Source organism: Rhineura floridana, chromosome 3 (genome assembly GCF_030035675.1).
Source record: "Rhineura floridana isolate rRhiFlo1 chromosome 3, rRhiFlo1.hap2, whole genome shotgun sequence".
Taxonomy (NCBI): domain Eukaryota; kingdom Metazoa; phylum Chordata; class Lepidosauria; order Squamata; family Rhineuridae; genus Rhineura; species Rhineura floridana.
Genome location: NC_084482.1, coordinates 215,174,044 through 215,193,069, shown reverse-complemented (window position 1 = coordinate 215,193,069; position 19,026 = coordinate 215,174,044). Strand labels below are relative to the sequence as shown.

Genomic DNA, 19,026 nt, shown 5'->3' with positions numbered 1-19,026 from the left:
GATGCGCCAGAGGGGGCAGGTTGGAAATGGGACGCGCCGGTGTCCGATCAGTGGGGCCGTCCGCCTTCCCAATCAGACTCACGTCCCCAGGCAGCCTCCCCTGCGGCTCTGGGACTGCCCTTGCACCCCACCGCGCAACGGGGAGCTCACCGGATCACAGCAAGGAAACACCAGACGCAGCCCTTTGCCGAAGAGCCCGGCGGGGAAAGCGGGGAGGGAAGCGGCTTGCGATGGGCTCTGGAAATTCTAAGGCGAAGCAAGGCCTAAAAGGCCCTGTTAGCGCCACCTACCGACCGCTAAAAGCACACACACACACCATCTCAGCACAAGAGACCGACCAAGCTACAGGCTTGCAAAAAACGCCCAACTCCAGATGAAACTAGAGTCTGCGACACCCACAGTCAGCCTTCCCCTCTTCCTCTCTGGGAATCCAGTTCAGTCTCCTCAACCCTTCCGCGGCCAGGCCTCTTCCTCCTCCTGGTTCACATGGGACCTGAAATCCGGATTAAAGGCGCAGGTTTTCCCGCAGTATCCATATTGGTCATAGAGATGGGGAGGGGTTTTTTTGTGGTCAATATCACGCTAAACCCGGAGACTGGGGGTGGGGGTGCAATTGACAGAAAAAACTTTTTGTCTGTCAGTTTCATTTCCTCCACACACCTTTAGAGTAAAAGCCTTTTTTTGTTAGGAAGGAATGAAATGCGATTGTTACAGTGGCCTCTGTGTGTGTGTGTGAATTGCAGTTGCGGCATACAACGATATTATTGGAGGGTCCAACGAGCATCCTGCAGGGTCATTGGAAGGCAGGCGAGACGGGCTACTTGTAGTGGTTGGACTATGACCTGGGTGACCAGGGTTCGAATCCCCACACAGCCATGAAGCTCCCTGGGTGACCTTGGGCCAGTCACTGCCTCTCAGCCTCATGAAAACCCTATTCAGAGGGTCGCCGTAAGTTGGAATCAGCTCATTTACATTGTTACTTGCCCCCCCTAGTAAATGCCTAAAGCCCTTCTCTGTCGCATCGGAAATCGACCATCCTGCAGGGAACGTTTTGTCCATGCGAGGGCAGGCGAGGGTTAGACACAGGAGAGGACTAGTCGCCTGCTTTGTGTTGGGGGTCTCTGCCATTGAGTATTGCGCCACGCTCCCTTTTTCCCGGCAGGAAGTGCAGGCACGCACGGGCGGGAAATTCTTTTCCCGATACTTTCGTTCCCGGCCATTTCGACCCAGCACAACTTCAAGAAATGGAGCTCAGTGAGTGCCTGCTTCTCTTCCGCGCTCTGCTGAGCTTGCTTCTCAATGAACTGGAGGATATGAGAACTGAATATATGCGCAGGTTTTATTCCTCCAGAAAGCGGGTGCTGCGCATGGAAATGATGCTTCGCAGGCTGAGGAGGACCTGCAAGAGGCATCATGGCTACCTTCATTTCTTCGATGAGACAACCCCTCGGCCAGTGTTTGCTGGAGGGACAGCAAACCACTTGTACTTCGACGCGTCTTTGGCCAGGCATATCACGGCCAGGTGCAACTTGGAGCGTAAAGTGTGGGTTCGGCAGCGTGAACGGTCGTGGTGGGAAAATGAGGTCCTTCCACTGTGGGATGATGAGATGTGGAAGAAACATTTTCGTATGTCAAGGGCCACCCTCTTTGAAATTGCGTGGCAGCTCAGGCCTTACATCGGGAGACAGGGAACAAACATGCGGACACCGATCCCGGTGGAAAAGCGTGTGGCTGTAGCGATATGGTGGCTTGCTACCCTGGAGTGCTACAGGGAGGTGGCTGTAAACTTTGGGATTGGAAAGGCGACAGTGGCAGGGATTGTTCTGGAAGTGTGCTTTGCCATAGAACATGTTCTTCTCCGCCGTATTGTTCAGCTTGGAAACCACCGTGAGGTAAGACTTTCCGCCTTGTTCTCTCTCCCGCCTCGCCCTTCTTTGTGTAATATTCCTTTTGGGGGAAAAACGGGGTAGGGCGGGCGGTTTCATTTTTTCGGATCGCTAATAGTGTGGTGTAGTGGTTAAGGTGTTACACTGCGACCTGGGAGACTAGGGCTTGAATCCCCACACAGCCTTGAAGCTCCCTGGGTGACCTTGGGCCAGTCACTGCCTCAACCTCAGAGGGAGGCAATGGTAAATCCTCTCTGAATACTGCTTACCATGAAAGCCCTACTCATAGGGTCACCATAAGTCAGAATCAACTTGAAGGCAGTCCATTTCCATTTCAATACATAATACTGTTGTGGTTGCTATTTAAAACACCAGATATCCATACAGGAAACACCCCTTTCATCATACAGTCTGCATTTCTTTCCATGAATTCCATTACATATCCAAAAAAAGGGTCGGTATAATACCAGGGCCGGATTAAGCTGAGGAGGGCCCCTAGGCTGATTCTGAGCCGCCTGCCATCCCGTCCCATCCTATCCCATCCCCCCGCTTCACCTACCTTTCCGCTTTTTTTGCAGCTGCGTGCACTGCGCGTGCAGGTTTGCCATCAATCAAGATGGCGGACGAGGTTTCCCTAAGGGGCTGAAGCCTCTGCCGCCATCTTGGTTGATGGGAGCAATGCGCGTGTGTAGTGCAAAAAACAGCGGAGAAAAAGGTAAGTGAAGCGGGGGGGTGGCGGGTGGTTCGGAAGCTCTTGTCCCACAATCCGCGGCTCCTGTCCTGCTTCCGTGGATCACAGGCCCCCAAGAGCTCAGAGCCCCTAGGCTTCAGCCTACTAAGCCTAATGGATAATCCGGCCCTGTATAATGCGTGTGGCTGTGGCTTGTCATTAAAAACAGGATATGCTGTGTACCACCACTGGTTCCTGACTCTGCTTTGGCACGCACACTTTTTTCACCTTGTTTCCAATTTAATTTGTGATGACATTTTGCTAAACAATGCAGGCCTGACATTCTCTGTGGTGCTCTTTGAATTGCAGGTGATGGATGGTTTCATGAGCATGGGCTTCCCTCAGGTGGTGGGCGTGGTGGATGGTTGCCATGTGAAGATCTTTGCGCCCACAGCCCAGGGAGAGGAGTACATTAATCGCAAAGGCTTCTGTTCCATACTTCTACAAGGGACTTGTGACCACACAGGACGGTTCGTGGACATTGAAGTCGGCTGGAGTGGAAAGAACCATGATGCCTTTGTCTTTCGCAACTCCTCTCTCTTTGACGCCATGGAAAATGGACAGTTTGTGCCGGGTAACCCAACAAGAACTATCTGTGGGGTTCAAGTACCACCCTTGCTGCTAGGGGGTGGTGCATATCCGATGTGTCGTTGGCTCATGAAGCCCTACGCGGATAACCTCGACGAACAAAAAACTGCTTTCAATCGCTACTTCAATCCAGTTAGGAATGTCGTCGAACATGCATTTGGGAGGCTAAAATCAAGATGGCGCCGCCTCTCTGGCACCCTTCCTGTTGCAGAGAAAAATTTGGTGACTGTAGTGTGTGCCTGTGTTGTCTTGCATAACATATGTGAGACGGATGGGCGGGTGCTACAGGAACCAAATTGTCCTTCATTGCCCTTTCAAGGACAACCCAGGCACAGGGAATACTGTCCTTATGACAACAAGGATGTTGTTGCGGGGGAAGAGGTGCGCTCAGCAATTGCTCAGTTCCTCTTTGAAAGGCAAAATTTGAATTTCTGACGTTATCCCTTTTCTTTGATTGCTCGCTTGTATGAAGATATACATTTGTTGACTGTATAAGAATACACGACTTTTGTTGAGCACTGTGAGTGGACATTATTTGAAAGCGTTTTTTAAACTTTTCCTTTAAAAAAAAAGAGGTTGCCGGTTATGCTCTTAAGAACATAAGAACATAAGAAGAGCCTGCTGGATCAGGCCAGTGGCCCATCTAGTCCAGCATCCTGTTCTCACAGTGGCCAACCAGGTGCCTGGGGGAAGCCCGCAAGCAGGACCCGAGTGCAAGAACACTCTCCCCTCCTGAGGCTTCCGGCAACTGGTTTTCAGAAGCATGCTGCTTCTTGCGGACAGGCTACTGAATTTCATGCATTTCCAAGTGTTTTACTGCTGATTAAAACTGTGTCTTTTAAATGGCTTTACATCGGTTTCTTTTGCACGTTCTTTCTTTCATGTATACAATTTATAAATTGGCATTGCACAACAGTCTGTAGGATTTGATCAGATTTAATCCATTATTTTTCTCATTTATTTATTACATTTATATCCCGGCCCATAGCCGAAGCTCTCTGGGCGGTTTACAGCAATTAAAAACAATAAAAACAAATACACAAATTTTAAAACAGAAAAAACAATTTAAAAACACAGTTTAAATTTTTAAAAAACAATTCTTATGAGAGGACAAAAAAAAAATACAGACAATGTTAACTACAAACAGAGAAGTGTCATTCACTGCTTTTGGGTAGTGCGATGTTCTTTTGCTCCTGCCAAAGAACAAAGTAGTAAAACATGCACAGACCCCAGTGGCCACTGCTGGCACGTTCCCCTAAAATTCAACGCTGCAAAGGTGTTTCCACAAGGAACTTAAAAGTCTCCGGTGTTACCGTTAATAATGTTCGGTTTTTTGAAAGGAGGGCAGGTGATGGGGGTGATCTTTCGAATCAAACATTTGCAGGATATTGCACTACAGTGGCATTTCATTCATGGAATAAATGCTGCCCCGTCACTTTAAATCTAGTGACGAATTTCAAGGCGACATTATGTTTTCATGCCGCAAAGCATTATGGGTTTCTTCTTTGTGATCTTTTCTCCCGGCTATAAGGCCGTCTGAATGCAAAGAACTGAACGGTCCTTAAGCGATGGTCTATTTTAGTGTGCGGCAAGGTGGGATAGCTTCACGTTCATTGGCACTGTGCCACTGCCCCCCTCCCATGCCTCCGGCAACGAGGCTTTTTGCTTTGGCTACACTGCGCAGTTTGCATAGCTGATCAAACCTGTCAGGTGCATTGTTGCCTGGAGCTTTCTCTCCAACAGAAAACTCCTGAAAATAAAACGCTCCTACAGTGTTTACAAGTGCATTTTTAAAAAAGGAATAGGAAAACTGTATTTGTATTCACCCTGGGTCTTTCGGGGATCCTCCTATCTCAGGTTAAAAGTAGATTGCCATTACAAATATAGCGCTAGCAGAGAATGGATGTTGAGACATTCATTGTTCCTGCGCATGAACAGATTTCTGTTTCCAAAACCTGTGCATAAGCCAGCTATATGTGAGACTATATGTGAGAGGAAGGAGTAAAGGTTTCCTTTTTCCCCTTTTTATTACTCAAGATGCCCCCTGTGGGGTACAGAACAGATAGCACTGCACTGTGGGCAAACATTCACCCTCAGCCAAAGAACCACGTGACACATTTAGAAGAACTCCTGGCCTTGTCTACAACACAGGAAAAGAGAGTAATAACGTTTAATGTCAATCATTTTTCTGCCAAAGAACAAAAGAAGTACGTCAATAGTTTTTACCATTACATTATGTCGTGCGCAACAAACTTTTCTTTTGCCATTCTGCCACAAATCATAGTTTTGTGTTGCTCCATTTGTTATACCACTGCAGTGTTGGCATGAGGCCTGGTAGTTTTCCATCAAGTCTGAAAGTTTTGAAAGTTAAGAGGAGTTATGTCTTTGCCCAGTCTGGGAACGGACAGTGAAGGCCGTTGTTATGGTAACCATCAAGATAGACTGGGAAAGTTCTAACAGAGTCTGTGAGTTGTGTCCTTCTGCATCGTGCCTCTGAACTGAGAGGCTGTCTTTTGCTTTTGGAGAAAGATGTGCTGTAGAGCTAGAGGGGGGTGGGAAACTGCTGAAAAGCCTTAATGTCTTAATAAAGACTCTTACATGATTTAAAAGATCTGAAGAAGTTTCTTGCTCAACTTAACTCCAACGTAATGTATGCTGTTTCACGCAACAACGCACACACGCCAACATGCAGTACTACCACATGCCTTGCTTCGGCCTGCAAGCTTCCGTCTCTACAACAGGTTGAACGCAAGATACTCGGATGAAGACACACAAATCTTTACATTCGCTACATTTTGAAAAACAAAAAACTTTGCTTCAACCACAAGGAAGTGTGCAGGCCAAAACAAGGCATCTGGTTCTACTGATATAGTTATAACAAATGGGGCAACACGAAACAATGCTTAGTGTCATAATGGAAAACTACAATATTTAGTTGCACAGCTGGTATAGCACAGTGGGGAGGAGGGCCTGGCTGAGGGTCCAGAGTCTGTGAGTTCAAATCCCCGCTCGTGTCTCCTGGGCGTCGAGGGTCAGCTAAAGACCACCCCACAGTGAGTGGTTCAGGGGTTACGTGCCCTGCCACCTGTACAGCCATGGGCAAGCAGCATAGTCCCAAGAAGCCCAGTTGCCCCCCAGCTGGCAGTTGCGGACAAGGAAGGGGTTGGCTTGTGGCAAGCTGAGCAGGCCCTAGCCAGCTGGGGAGGACTAGCCTCAGAGGGAGGCAATGGGAAACTCTCTCTGAATACTGCTTACCATGAACACCCTATTCATAGGGTCGCCATAAGTTGGGATCGACTTGAAGGCAGTCCATTTGTTAGAACACCGCACTCACGTTTACTGTAAATTGTTCTTTGCCAGAACAGTAACTTCCATTATTTTCTCTCTGTTATTGTATTGTGGTTAAGGGCAGGTGTCCAAGGTTTTTGCATTAATTACTACGGAACATTTGGATCCAGATGTGCAAGTCTATGTTGAGAAATGAACTAGCATTGTCTGTTAACTTAGAAATATTTCCATGGACTATGCACTTTTGCATTACATGTGCTCTCTAGGAAGCTCCATCAGAAAGCACTTATCCACTTGCTGTGCCATTTTCAGGGTGATGATTCTGATGATTCCGTGTGCACCTTTGTTATGTTCCATTAATTATGTATGTTGTGCGCTCTTACTTAAGTGCCATTATTTTCAAAATCGAAACACAAGCTGCCATTTCAATTGCACCATCTTCTTATACAGTCTGCGGTTTAATTTTTAGTATTCTTAGTGTGTGCACCCCACATGTTACTGGCAACTGTAATCATCCCTTTATTCCTTTTTCGGCAAGCCCAGGTATAAAACGGCTTCACTTTTGGCAGAAAAGCATGCACAAACCATTTCAAGACAACCTATCCCCAGGGACAGTTTTACAAACCATCGCCATGCGCAGCAAACCACAAAACGTCATGTTCTGCACACATACATGCTTTCTACTTGACCGAAAACAAAAAAAGGAGTGAACTCGCTTCAGTTGGTTTTACAAACATAAACTTCTATTTTGCTTTCATGCCGTCCATTCACCGTCCAACAACAAATAAAAAAAAAATTTTTTTTGGATCCTTCCCTATATTCTTTCTCCTTTTGAAATTGCCTTCATTTTCCTTCTGGTACCTATAAATAGTGTGCATTTGCTGTAAACCACCCAGAGAGCTTTGGATATGGAGCGGTATATAAATGTAATAAATAAATAAATAAATTTAGAGTGCCCTGCTTAGGAGCTGTACGACACCCTTTTGCGGACTGCCCGTGTGGGCCGGGACATGGACTGTGTGGAGGACAGTGGCTGCCTTTGTGTGTGGCAATGCTTGGGGAGCTTTGGCTCCGAGTAGTGTACATTTGAGAGTGCCTGGATGGTTCAGTTGGGCTGTGGGCTCCCATGCACTCGTTTTCTACCCCAGATGTGTTGGATGTTGTGCCCGGGGCAATGCCTGAAAGCGTGCTCTGGGATGATGGGCTCATCTCTTCCTCACCATCACAGCTTGTTAAATAGGGATTGCCTACAGGTTCCCCATTCTCAGCAGGGATATATAGATCTTTATGTGTGTTAAAGCCTTGTTGTGACTAAATATTTGTCACCTGGCAGCTATTTGGGGCAGGTGTTGTTTTTGCCTCTGTTCATTGCACACATAATCAGCCAGTTGATTGAGGGTATTAAGCATGGCACTCACCGCTGCTTCCATTTCACTCATGCGCCTTTCATAGGCTTCTCTCTTTCCTGGACTCCTCCAGCTCTTCTTGTACCAGCCTCATTAATCTATCATTGTTGTTTTGCTCGGAACGCATTAAATCGAGGAACTGTTCTCTCGTCTGCTGGAGACGTGTGCTTTGTCTTCCGAGTGCTCAAACATTGCCTGAAGCAGCGACTCTATGTGTCCTCCCTTGGTTTTTCTTGTTCTTAGAATTGCTAGGCGTTCTGCAGGGCAAAGGGTTGCCACAGGATTTGGGATGGCATTATCTGCAGCGAAAGCAATTTTGAAGGAAGTTCATTACAAACAAACCAATGTTGCTTTGCCAATGGAACAGCAGCAGTCATCCTGGCTGTTTCCTACTTTTAATTCTTAGGTAATAATAATTTAAAAAGGGGAAGTTCTCAGATGGCGGTTGCAAGGGCAGTTTGTAATTAGATGCTACTTTATAAGCGGCATTATTAAAGAGTTTACTGGGATTTCATCTGGCAAGGGTCTGTGCTGCAAACAATACCTTTATGCAATCCCAGAAGCAATTGATTCAGGAGACAGCCATCAGTGCTTGCCTGCTCAGCCTCTTAGTGGACAATGCACAGAAGCGGTCATACAACTATCAAGTTTTTAACAGTTTTAAAAGGCTGTGGGGGGTATCATCTGGCATAAAAACCACGGGGTAGCTACACTTGTGCAACTAAGTCTTTGGTGGGCACAGAATTATATATAGATCAGCAGGCCCTGGGTACATCCTCCTAGGAGTGGGGATACTAAGATGTCGCTTTTCATGTGGCCGCTCAACAGTATTTCATCATGACTTCAGTGGCAATATTTGCAGCATTCATTTCAGGGCTGGTGGTTTCACAACCGAGCTACGAGGTGACAGCACAGAATTGGCTCTTCCCATAAATAAGTGTTGGTGGGTAACCGATGCCTTTGCCAAATCTTTGTGTCCAGGCACACACAGCCCAACGTTTTGGACACCGCACAATTCATCCCATACAAACACATTTTGCTTGCCTTTAGAGACGGAGCCATCAGAGTCAGAGAAGGGAAAGGAGGGTTGTGTTAACTGTGCATTCGTAACTGAAGGTGTTTAATGGTCTGCCATCCAGTCCGAGAACAAATGGATGTGCAGGATGGAATCCAGGCAACTTGGATCCAGCTTTCTGTTACCACAGTGGAAATGGTTGAAATTCGATAGCCCATTCTTTTTTATTTATTTTATTTATTTATTATTTTATATCTTGCCCTTCCGCCCAACAGGAGCCCAGGGCGGCAAACAAAACCAGTAAAAACACTTTAAAACATCATAAAAACAGGCATTAAAATACATTAAAACAAAACAACTTTAAAAGCATTTTTTTAAAAAAAGCTTTGAAGACTTAAAAAAAAAGGTTAAAAACCGTATTTTTTTAAAAAAAAGTTTAAAAGCATATTAAAAAGCAATTCCAACACAGAAGCAGACTGGGATATGTCTCAACTTAAAAGGCTTGTTGAAAGAGGAAGGTCTTCAAAAGGCGCCGAAAAGATAGCAGAGATGGCGCCTGTTTAATATTTAAGGGGAGGGAATTCCACAGGGTAGGTGCCGCCACACTAAAGGTCCGCTTCCTTTGTTGTGCAGAATGGACCTCCTGATAAGACGGTATCTGCAGGAGGCCCTCACCTGCAGAGCACAGTGATCGACTGGGTATATAAGGGGTAAGACAATCTTTCAGGTATCCTGGTCCCAAGCTGTATAAAGCTTTGTACACCAAAACTAGAACCTTGAACTTGGCCCGGTAATTCAGTTATGACTTTTCAAGTCATTGTGTTCTTTATAAAAATTATCCGATGGAAATATATAACGATCCGTTAGGAAACATCATTTGTCTCTGAGGTAGCTCTCTCTAAGCTAGTGCATTAAAGTGTGTGGAAGGGATTTAGAATGAAAAGCCTCACTACCAGATTGATGGACCTTTCCACAGGGGATGGGGAGTGGGAGCAGGCAGGAGGGGGAGGAGGCGGGTGGTTTAGATAGTTTTCGGGGACGGGTTTCTGTGGCATTTACTCAGAGAAAACCATGGTTCCGATTGCCAAAACTGGCCATGTGGGAGGGTGAGGGCTAGTGGGTGTGTGGGGAAAGGAGGATAAGGGCCCAGGAGGGCATTGGAAGGGGGTGCTTGTCCTGAGCAATGGGTAAAGGAAGGTGGAATTAAGGGGAAAGAGGGAGGGGATAGGAGGAAGGAGAAGTGAGGTTGGGTTTCACTGTTTTTGTGTGCAATTTCTGTGCAGCTCTTTCCACACACCAAGCATTCATATGGTTTTCCCCCTGTATGAATTCTTTTATGAATAGCAAGGTGTGTCTTCCGACAGAAGTTCTTTCCACACTCCAAGCATTCGTATGGTTTCTCCCCAGTGTGAGTTCTTCGATGAGTAGCAAGGTATGTTTTCTGACAGAAGCTCCTTCCACATTCCAAGCATGTATTTGTTTCTGTCCTTTTCCCCATTCTTTCTTGGACTGGGATATGATAGTAGGCACAACCCTGAGACGTAGGGGATTTATCCCTCCTCTTCTCTTTGCTTTCAGTTTTCCTTCTCTGCTGCCCTCTCTTTATGCACCTGGGTCCTTCTGGGATCAACGCAGGTAGTTCTCCCACTTTCTCTGTTTTCCATTCATGATTTGCTGCAAGGAAGAGAAGAAACCGTTAAGACCTGAGGGAAAAATGGAGCCTGAAAACATTGAAAAACCATACATAATGCTTGTGATAATGGCAGAATGGAAAATCTGAGGTGGGAGGCAGATCTTAACATCCATTTAGGTGCTGCTGCTAAACCTTAAACAGATAGTACACTGTTTCAGGGGTTCCTAAACTTTTTTCCCCACGGACTCTTTGAAAATTGCTGATGGTCTGGGTGAACCACTTAACTGCAATTTTTCTGCCTGTTGCAATACACTGTGCTTGATGCTATATGATTTTTAATTATATTTTTATTGCTTAATTTATTTCTTCCATTGGCCAATTCTTTCAGTCTCTCCTCAAAGGGCTAAAATCTCATTATTATAAATATTAGGCAGGCACCATCTCTGTTATCTTTTCGGCGCCTTTTGAAGACTTTCCTCTTTCAACAAGCCTTTTAAGTTGAGACCTATCCCAGTCTGCGTCTGTGTTGGAATTGCTTTTTAATTTTTTTTCAAAACTATATGTTTTTTAACTCTTTTTTAAAAGATGTTTTTAAAGTTGTTTTGTTTTAATGTATTTTAAGGTCTGTTTTTATGAAGTTTTGACGTGTTTTTAGCGCTTTTGTTTGCTGCCCTGGGCTCCTGCTGGGAGGAAGGGCTGGATATAAATCAAATAATAATAATAATAATAATAATACATATGTAATTATATCCAAATATCTGCTGATATAGCCAGCAATAGTATGACAAACCAGGACTTATAGTTATATTGTAGACCAAATGCATGTCTACCCTGTAAGGGACTTCTTCAGTGGTCAATATAAGTATAAGATTCAATCTTATCACAATATGAACAGTTTGCTGTTGTGCCAATATAGCATGGGCACCCACATCATCATAAATGTGGGTACATTAATCCAGGTGTTGTTTTTTTCTTTACAGGTCAGCGCATAATATATCAATCCAATAGCAAGAAACCCCCCGCTTCAAGGGAGAAGGGATTCACTGAGGAAGGGCATCGAGGCTAATGAAAGGTCACGTTTGGGTAAAGGGAAATGCTTATTGTCGGGAATAAAGTATACAGACTAGATCGGTGGCGATGCGAGCACACAGGCTTGCGAGAGCAAAGGTGCTCCCCAGGTAGTCTCTGAAGGAAGAGACCCCCCTGGGATGCGGACAGTTCTTGGGACTGATAGAGGTGGCAAGCCCTGACGCACACTTTTATACTTTGGCTTCTAAGTTAATCAGCCCCAACCATCTTGAAGTTCTGTCACTCAGCTACAGAGATGCCAGCTGATTCATTTCCACATTTGTAGGCAGCTGATTAATCTATTGAACTCATGTGTAAAATTTACATTTCTAGATAAACCACACATACCCCTTATTTAAACATACATTTGTTTAGTTTTAAAAAAACAACATTTCTCTGCATTGTCTGCTTTCTGGTACACTTCCTCTGCACATGGAGGTTCCACTCTCACCGCTCATGGGCCGCCTCACAGATTCTGCAGGGGCAGCAACGCCCGGTTCCCAGCCTTTCCTTCCGAGGAGGCAACAAGCTTTGCACCCGGCAAGGATCCGCCAGGGCTGCTCTGCAGAGGCATTTTCTCCCTATTATGAATATTATAGCTATTTAACCTGAACATACAAGATCTGTACAGAGTGGTTCATGACAGATGCTCTTGGAGGTCATTGACTCATAGGGTCGCCATAAGTAGTAATCGACTTGAAGGCACATAACAACAACAAATAGTTATTTAAATGTTTATCCCCCCCTTCCACCCCCAAAAAGGTTTATCCTCCTCCATCCCTTCCCACCATTTTGAGCCCCCTTTCTTAGGGCTTTTCCGTCCTGCTTGAAGAGTCTCGGCCACGGGCAAAAAAAGCACCGGAAGAGACTGGCTGCTGTGGATCGGGGCGGGGAAATCCACAGCCCTATCGATGCGCCCCCTCAGCGGCGAAGGCGGGGCAGGAGGACCCAGCCACTCCCCACCCCAAATCCCCTTCCTCTCTAGGACTCCCGTTCACGTTCCTTAACCCTTCCGTGGCCACGCATCCTCCTCTCGCCAAAAAGCGCGCATTGCGCGCGGAGCCTTTTGCGTCCTCCTTCCTTGCGCGCCCCTCTCCTCTGCGGCTAGCTGAGATTCTCTGTTGGCCTGGAGAGATTCCTTGGCGGGCAAGGAGATGGAGGTAGCAGAGAGTGAAAGATGGATGGGTGGGGGAGAGAGAGAGAGAAGAGAGGCAGGAATAGGGGGGAGACACCTCCAAACTGCCCTTGCAGCATCTGAGGGGTTCTCTTTGCAGTCCCACTGCAAATCGATGTCCACTTTATGTGTGAATACATCTTGAATATGTATGAAGATATAACTTGTGTATGAGTGTCGGTCTTAGTTTTGCTTCAACACATTTTAATTCAGTATCTTCTTCTTCCTCCAAAGTGGCCTCTAAAATGTCCATTCACATCACATTTTAGGGTTTTCCCCCCCAGCCCTGCCTGGCAACTTTGCCAGTATAAAACCAATTACCAGGCTTTAAATTTTTTTTTTTTTGTGGAGGGGACTTTACTTTTTCCAGAGATTCTGTTTAACTTATCACCTGGATAAAAAGCGCTATGTAAAATAGCTATCAAAATTATAAATAATACTCAGCAATTAAAAACAAGTTGACTGTAAACAAATCAAACTATAAATGAATTCAGAACTTAAAAGAATATATTTTCAAATAAAACAGTACAACAAAGGCACCTGCCTAATATCAATGGGCAGGGAGTTCCAGAGTGTAGGTGCTCTTCCATCCATCTCCTCTTTAAACCTCTGGCCGAGTAAAAAGGGGAAGGCTACTGATGTCAGGGCGCCTTTAAAAATGGCCCACAACCTTTGGCTGCTACAAAATGAACCGGTCCAGAGAGCAGATTATTTATTTATTTATTTATTTTATTATGTTTCAGCTCACTCACTGGGATGAACAGGCTACTTCTTGGCAGAATTGGAAGGGCTGGTTATGACCAGGGGCTGTGTGGCGCTGACACTCCAGGGCAGTGCAATGAAAAATCAGTGAGGTCCTGGATTTAAAAAAAAAAAAAAACTTCCTGTGACTCTCAGCTATCCTTTTCTCAAAAGCATCACGTTCCCAGTCCTTAAGTCCTAGCAGACACTTGAAAGCTGGCTGAAAATTGCTGTCAAATCTGAGAAGCCAGAGAGGGAGGTGGATAAATCAGAGCTCCAATGCTCAGAGATTGGGGAGCGGCTTCAGGGCCCCCTGGAGCTCCTTGTCCAGAACTAATATGCAAAATGTGCTTCATATAGAGGAATATTGTAATTTTGGTCAGGAGTGCATAATATTTTGCTTTTTAATCAGACCTGGTTGCTACTTAACAAAGTCTTTATCAGCAATTCTCAGTGAAGATATTCTCCCAAATTATTTATTGAACATTAGGTAAAAATGAAGAACACTATATTATTATTATTATTATTAAAGTACCTAAAATGTCCTAAGGAACATCAAAATGCATTTGGAGATAACTAAAGGTGACCCACTATAAAGACAACACAAAATATTTCAACTTTTTCCATTTTCTACACTGCAGACTGACCACAAATACGTGAATACTGGATGATTTCTTCATTGCACGTAAGTGTTCAAAATTGAAACATGTATTTTTAACATTTTACCATCAATCCTTTCCCACAAAAAAATATTGTTGAAATTACAGGTTTTAAGTGAAGAAACTGGTTTTTTACTGTAATGTGGATGACCAAGATGGTTGTAGCGAGAGAAGAAAAACTTTATTTCACTCCAAGTCTATTATTACTACTATTACTACTACTAGGCTTTGATCCAATGGCATGGGTACCATGACGATTGGAAGTCTTTTATCTGCTGCAGCCTTCATCCGCCTTCACAGCCGTTGTAACATACACATTGTTATCCTCCGCCTGTTCTGCTGTTGAGGACATTCTTGGATCGTTCTTTGTCTGGTTCCTATCCCCTTGCTGGGAGCACGACTCCTGATGACATCGCTCACGGGGTTCAGCTCTTTCCTCCATGGGTCGCCAAAGCTCCTAGGAACAGAGGAAGCTGCCTTATATTGAGTCAGACCATTGGCCCATCTAGCTTGGTGTTTCCTACACTGTCTGCCAGTGGCTGTCCAAGGTTTCATGCAGGTGTCTCTCCCAGCCCTGCCTGGAGATGCTGGGAATTGAGCTTGGGGCCTTCTCTATGCAGAGCAGATCTCTGCCACTCAGCTATGGCTCTCTCCCTTTTACCCCCATGTGTTGCCAAAACTCTCTCCGCTCGCCCCCCAATCTGCCACCCAGCCTCCTGCCCAGGCTGCAGCTGCCGCCACCACTGGCCTCCTGCCCAGGTCACTGCACAGCTGTGACATCATGATGGCACGAGGACTTACTTTATATACATATATATATATATAAAATTATTAGAACTTACTAGTTGCTTGTTACACAAAAAAAGTCTGCAAGCTACATGCAATTTTTTTATTAACTAAATTTATTCGCAAAACAAGTACAGCTTCCAATCTCAGATAATAATACAAGGAAAAGGAAATAACACATCAATAAGCCGTACAGTTTTTTTAAGCGCACAAAGCAGTGCTGATTCACTGTTGGTCATTTGTGCAATTATTTTATGATTTTACATTTTTAATAATTTGAAACTGTATATTTTAATGATATCACTGTATACTGCCTTGATGTTTTGTATCATTTGGCAATTTATAAATATTCAAATAATTAAATAAAAGCATAAATAAAAGTACATTGTAACAAAAATGTATTAACAGTTCACAAAAAAAAAACAGCCAGCCCAAATAAATCAGTAGCAAAAGCTTTGGCAGCACACATTACCAAGAACTGCCAACAAGCAACAGAAATGCCTAGGGAAACAGGTTCATTTCTACCTGGTGCTGAAAAGGTCTTAGTGGTGGCATCAGGTGAACCTCACCGGGGAGAACATTCCACGAGTGGGGAGCCACAACTGAAAAGGCCCTTTCATACTGCCCTATGTTAGCTCACTGGAATCGCAGGAAACAAGATTTAGGAATCATCAGGTATTGGTGAACAACTGCCATGCAAATGTGAGATGTGGTGTGGATTTTCTCACTGAAGTGTTCCTTAAAAAAAAACACAATTAAAAAATTCAGGAGTCGTAAACAGCAGACATCTCCAGGACTGGTGGCAGCAACTGCAATAGCAGCAAATGCCCCATAGATAGCAAGGGAGTGGCACTGGAAGGACATTAAGGCAAAAACAATCAGTGGGCTCACAATTTGTCCTTTCCAACATTTGACCAATGTTGAAAAATAAAGAATTGAATATATTGAGATGACCTTGTCACTAACCACATTTTGTCACAGAACATGATTAAACGCAAAACGGTAGGTAATGTTCTCCCTATCTTCAAAAGGGGCAAAAAGGAGGAACCGGGCAACTACAGAACAGTCAACCTGACATTAATCTCTGGGAATATTCTGGAGCAGATTATAAAGCAGTCAATCTATAACCACCTTGAAAACAATGCAGTGATTACTAGGAGCCAACATGGATTTATCAAGAACAAATCCTGCCAAACTAATCTTATCTTGTTGTTTGATTGGGTAACCTCTCTTGTAGACTGTGGGAATGCTGTGGACATAATATATCTTGGCTTCAGCAAAGCTTTTGACAAAGTGCCCCATGATATTCTGATTAGCAAACTAGCTAAATGTGGGCTGGATGGAACAACTATCAGGTGCATCCATAGTTGGCTCCAGAATCAGTCAAAGTGTGCTTATCAATGGTTCCTTCTCAAACTGGGGGGAAGTAATGAGTGGGGTACCACAGAGCTCGGTCCTGGGCCCTGTGCTCTTCAACATTTCTATTAATGACTTGAATGAGGAACTGCAAGGAATGCTTATCAAATTTGCAGATGAAATTGGGAGAGATAGCTACGACCCTGGAGGACAGAAACAAAATTCAAAGTGATCTTGATAGACTGGAGCCATTCATCATTGGCGATCACTCGGGGCCAAGTAAGATTGACTTCCAGGGTAAGGTCTTTAACAGTGGGTCCATAAGTGACTGTGGAGGCCAATTCTGGGTCCACACAGCCTCCCACAGAGAGGACATAGGTTTCCAGATGGAAGATGGTCACAATGAGGATTTGCTTGACGTGCCTTCTGCTTAGTTCATTTGTCCCTTTTGCCCTGTACTTGTGCTTCTTCAAAGTCTATAGCACCTTTGATAATGGCTGACCTCCAATTGGGACGCTCTTGGGCCAAGGCTTCCCAGTTCTGGGTGCTTATGTTACATTTTTTTAGAACATCTTTAAACCTCTTTTGCTGTCCACCGATATTCCATTTTCCATCCTGAAGTTGGGAGTAAAGTCATTGGCAATCACTCGTGGCCAAATAAGATTGTCTTCCAGGGTAAGGCCTCCACAGTCACTTATGGATAGACTGGAGCACTGGGCTGAAGACAACACAATGAAACTTAGTAAGAATAAGTGCAAAGTTCTACACCTAGGAAAAAGAAACCAAGTGCATAGTTATAAGATGGGGAATACTTGGCTCAGCAATACCACAAGCGAGAAGTATCTTGGAATGGTTGTTGATCACAAGTTAAATGAGCCAACAGTCCGATGTGGCTACAAAAAAGGCAAACGGTATTTTAGGCCGCATAACAGAAGTAGTTTCCAAATTGCATGAAGTAATAGCTCCTCTCTACTTTATTTATTTTATTTTTTATTTTATTCAATTTTTATACCGCCCAAAGCCAAAGGCTCTCTGGGCGGTGCACAGCATAAAGTAAATACAATACAATAAAATACAATAAAATAACAATAGAAACACTAAAAGTATACATATTAAATATTTAACAGCCTGGTATATATTAACAACAATAAAATATGTTAAAATGCCTGGGAAAATAAAAAGGTTTTCACCTGGTGCCGAAAAGATAGAAGTGTAGGCGCCAGGCGCACCTCGTCGGGAACGCTATTCCATAGTTCAGGGGCCACCACTGAAAAGGCCCTATATCTCGTTACAACCCTCCGAGCTTCTCTACTTGGCATTGATTAGGCCTCATCTTGAGTACTGTGTCCAGTTCTGGACACTGCACCTTAAAAAGGATGCAGACAAACTGGAATGGGTTCAAAGGAGGGCAACAAGGGTGATCAGGGGACTGGAAACAAAGCCTTATGAGCAGAGACTGAAAGAGCTGGGCATGTTTAGCCTTGAGAAGACGAGGCACTCTTTCCGTACTTGAAAGGTTGTCACATAGAGGAGGGCCAGGATTTCTTCTCGATCATCCCAGAGTGCAGGACACAAAATAATGGGCTCAAGTTGCAGGAAGCCAGATTTCGGCTGAACATCAGGAAAAACCTCCTAACTATTAGAGTGGTACAACAAAGGAACCAATCAACTAGAGAAGTGGTGGGTTCTCCAGCACTGGAGACTCTTTAGGAATGCTTTAATCTGTCAGGTATGCTTTAATCTGGATTCCTGTATTGAGCAGGGGTTGTACTCAATGGCATTATAGGCCCCTTCCAACTCTATGATTCTATGATCCAGTCCAATATGAATATTGGGAAATATGATGGCATCAAGCCACCTCGGGCCTTGTACTACCCGGGCAAGGAAAATCCGGTCCAACCCACCCTTCCCAGTTTAAGAATGTGCTGTCTTTAGATAAAGGGGACTTGGGTTCCCATAACATGGAGGAGCTGGTGGAAGCCGCATAAGCAGCTGCCATGGAGTGGGAGGTGGCAGTGTTGTCATTGATGGTGGGGGTGGTGAGGGCCTAAACGGAATGAAGAACAACAGCAGGGGCACATTAGGGGGCGGATGAGACAGAACAGAGAGCAAGGATTCCGAGGGGAACATGCTGGTGACGCAGCACCCAGCAGGATTGAACCGTTTTGCTGTCTACAGTACGGTCAGGCGGGGAGGGGGGAGGAGAGGCAGCATCTCCTTCCCCCGCTGCAATACTGCACATATAGGGGTTTTAAAGGGCTAATGAAACACCAGCCCTGCCATAAAACTGATTTAAGGCCAAATCCTGATAGAGTCTTCCCAGGTCGGTGTGTGTGTGTTGTGAACAGCCCTAGAACTGAACACACTGCATTGTTTATGTACAAATTTCAGTGGCGTTTTTTTGTTTCTTAGAATTCCCAAACAATGCCAGTACTTTCCGCTAGTCACTAATAAAGGCAGATGCTGCTCTTAGGCTTATAGTCCAAAAGACACAACAGACAATGAAAGGATATTGGGAGTGGGGGTGGCTGGGAACAACCCAGGCACCATTTCTTAGTTAGAGTCCTTACTTACAGAGTCCTTGTGATGACCAGCTGGAACAGGAGAAGGAACCAAACATTGCTGATCTTTCCAGGAGGGGAGATGGAGAGGCCCTGCAGCCTGATGGAACGGCCGCTGCTAGGCGGCACTTGAGG

At 44.9% G+C, this 19,026-nt stretch overlaps 1 protein-coding gene and 1 pseudogene across 1 annotated transcript; one reads left to right on the top strand and one right to left on the bottom strand.

The window, feature by feature from the left end:
- Positions 1-19,026, bottom strand: part of LOC133381632 (zinc finger protein 420-like) — a 38,527-nt pseudogene that overhangs the window by 11,548 nt on the left and 7,953 nt on the right.
- Positions 319-3,998, top strand: LOC133381611 (uncharacterized). The gene is made up of 2 exons (XM_061620952.1): positions 319-1,892; positions 2,926-3,998. Exons 1-2 carry the CDS (start codon positions 1,245-1,247, stop codon positions 3,637-3,639), a joined length of 1,362 nt encoding a protein of 453 aa, XP_061476936.1. The 5' UTR covers positions 319-1,244; the 3' UTR covers positions 3,640-3,998.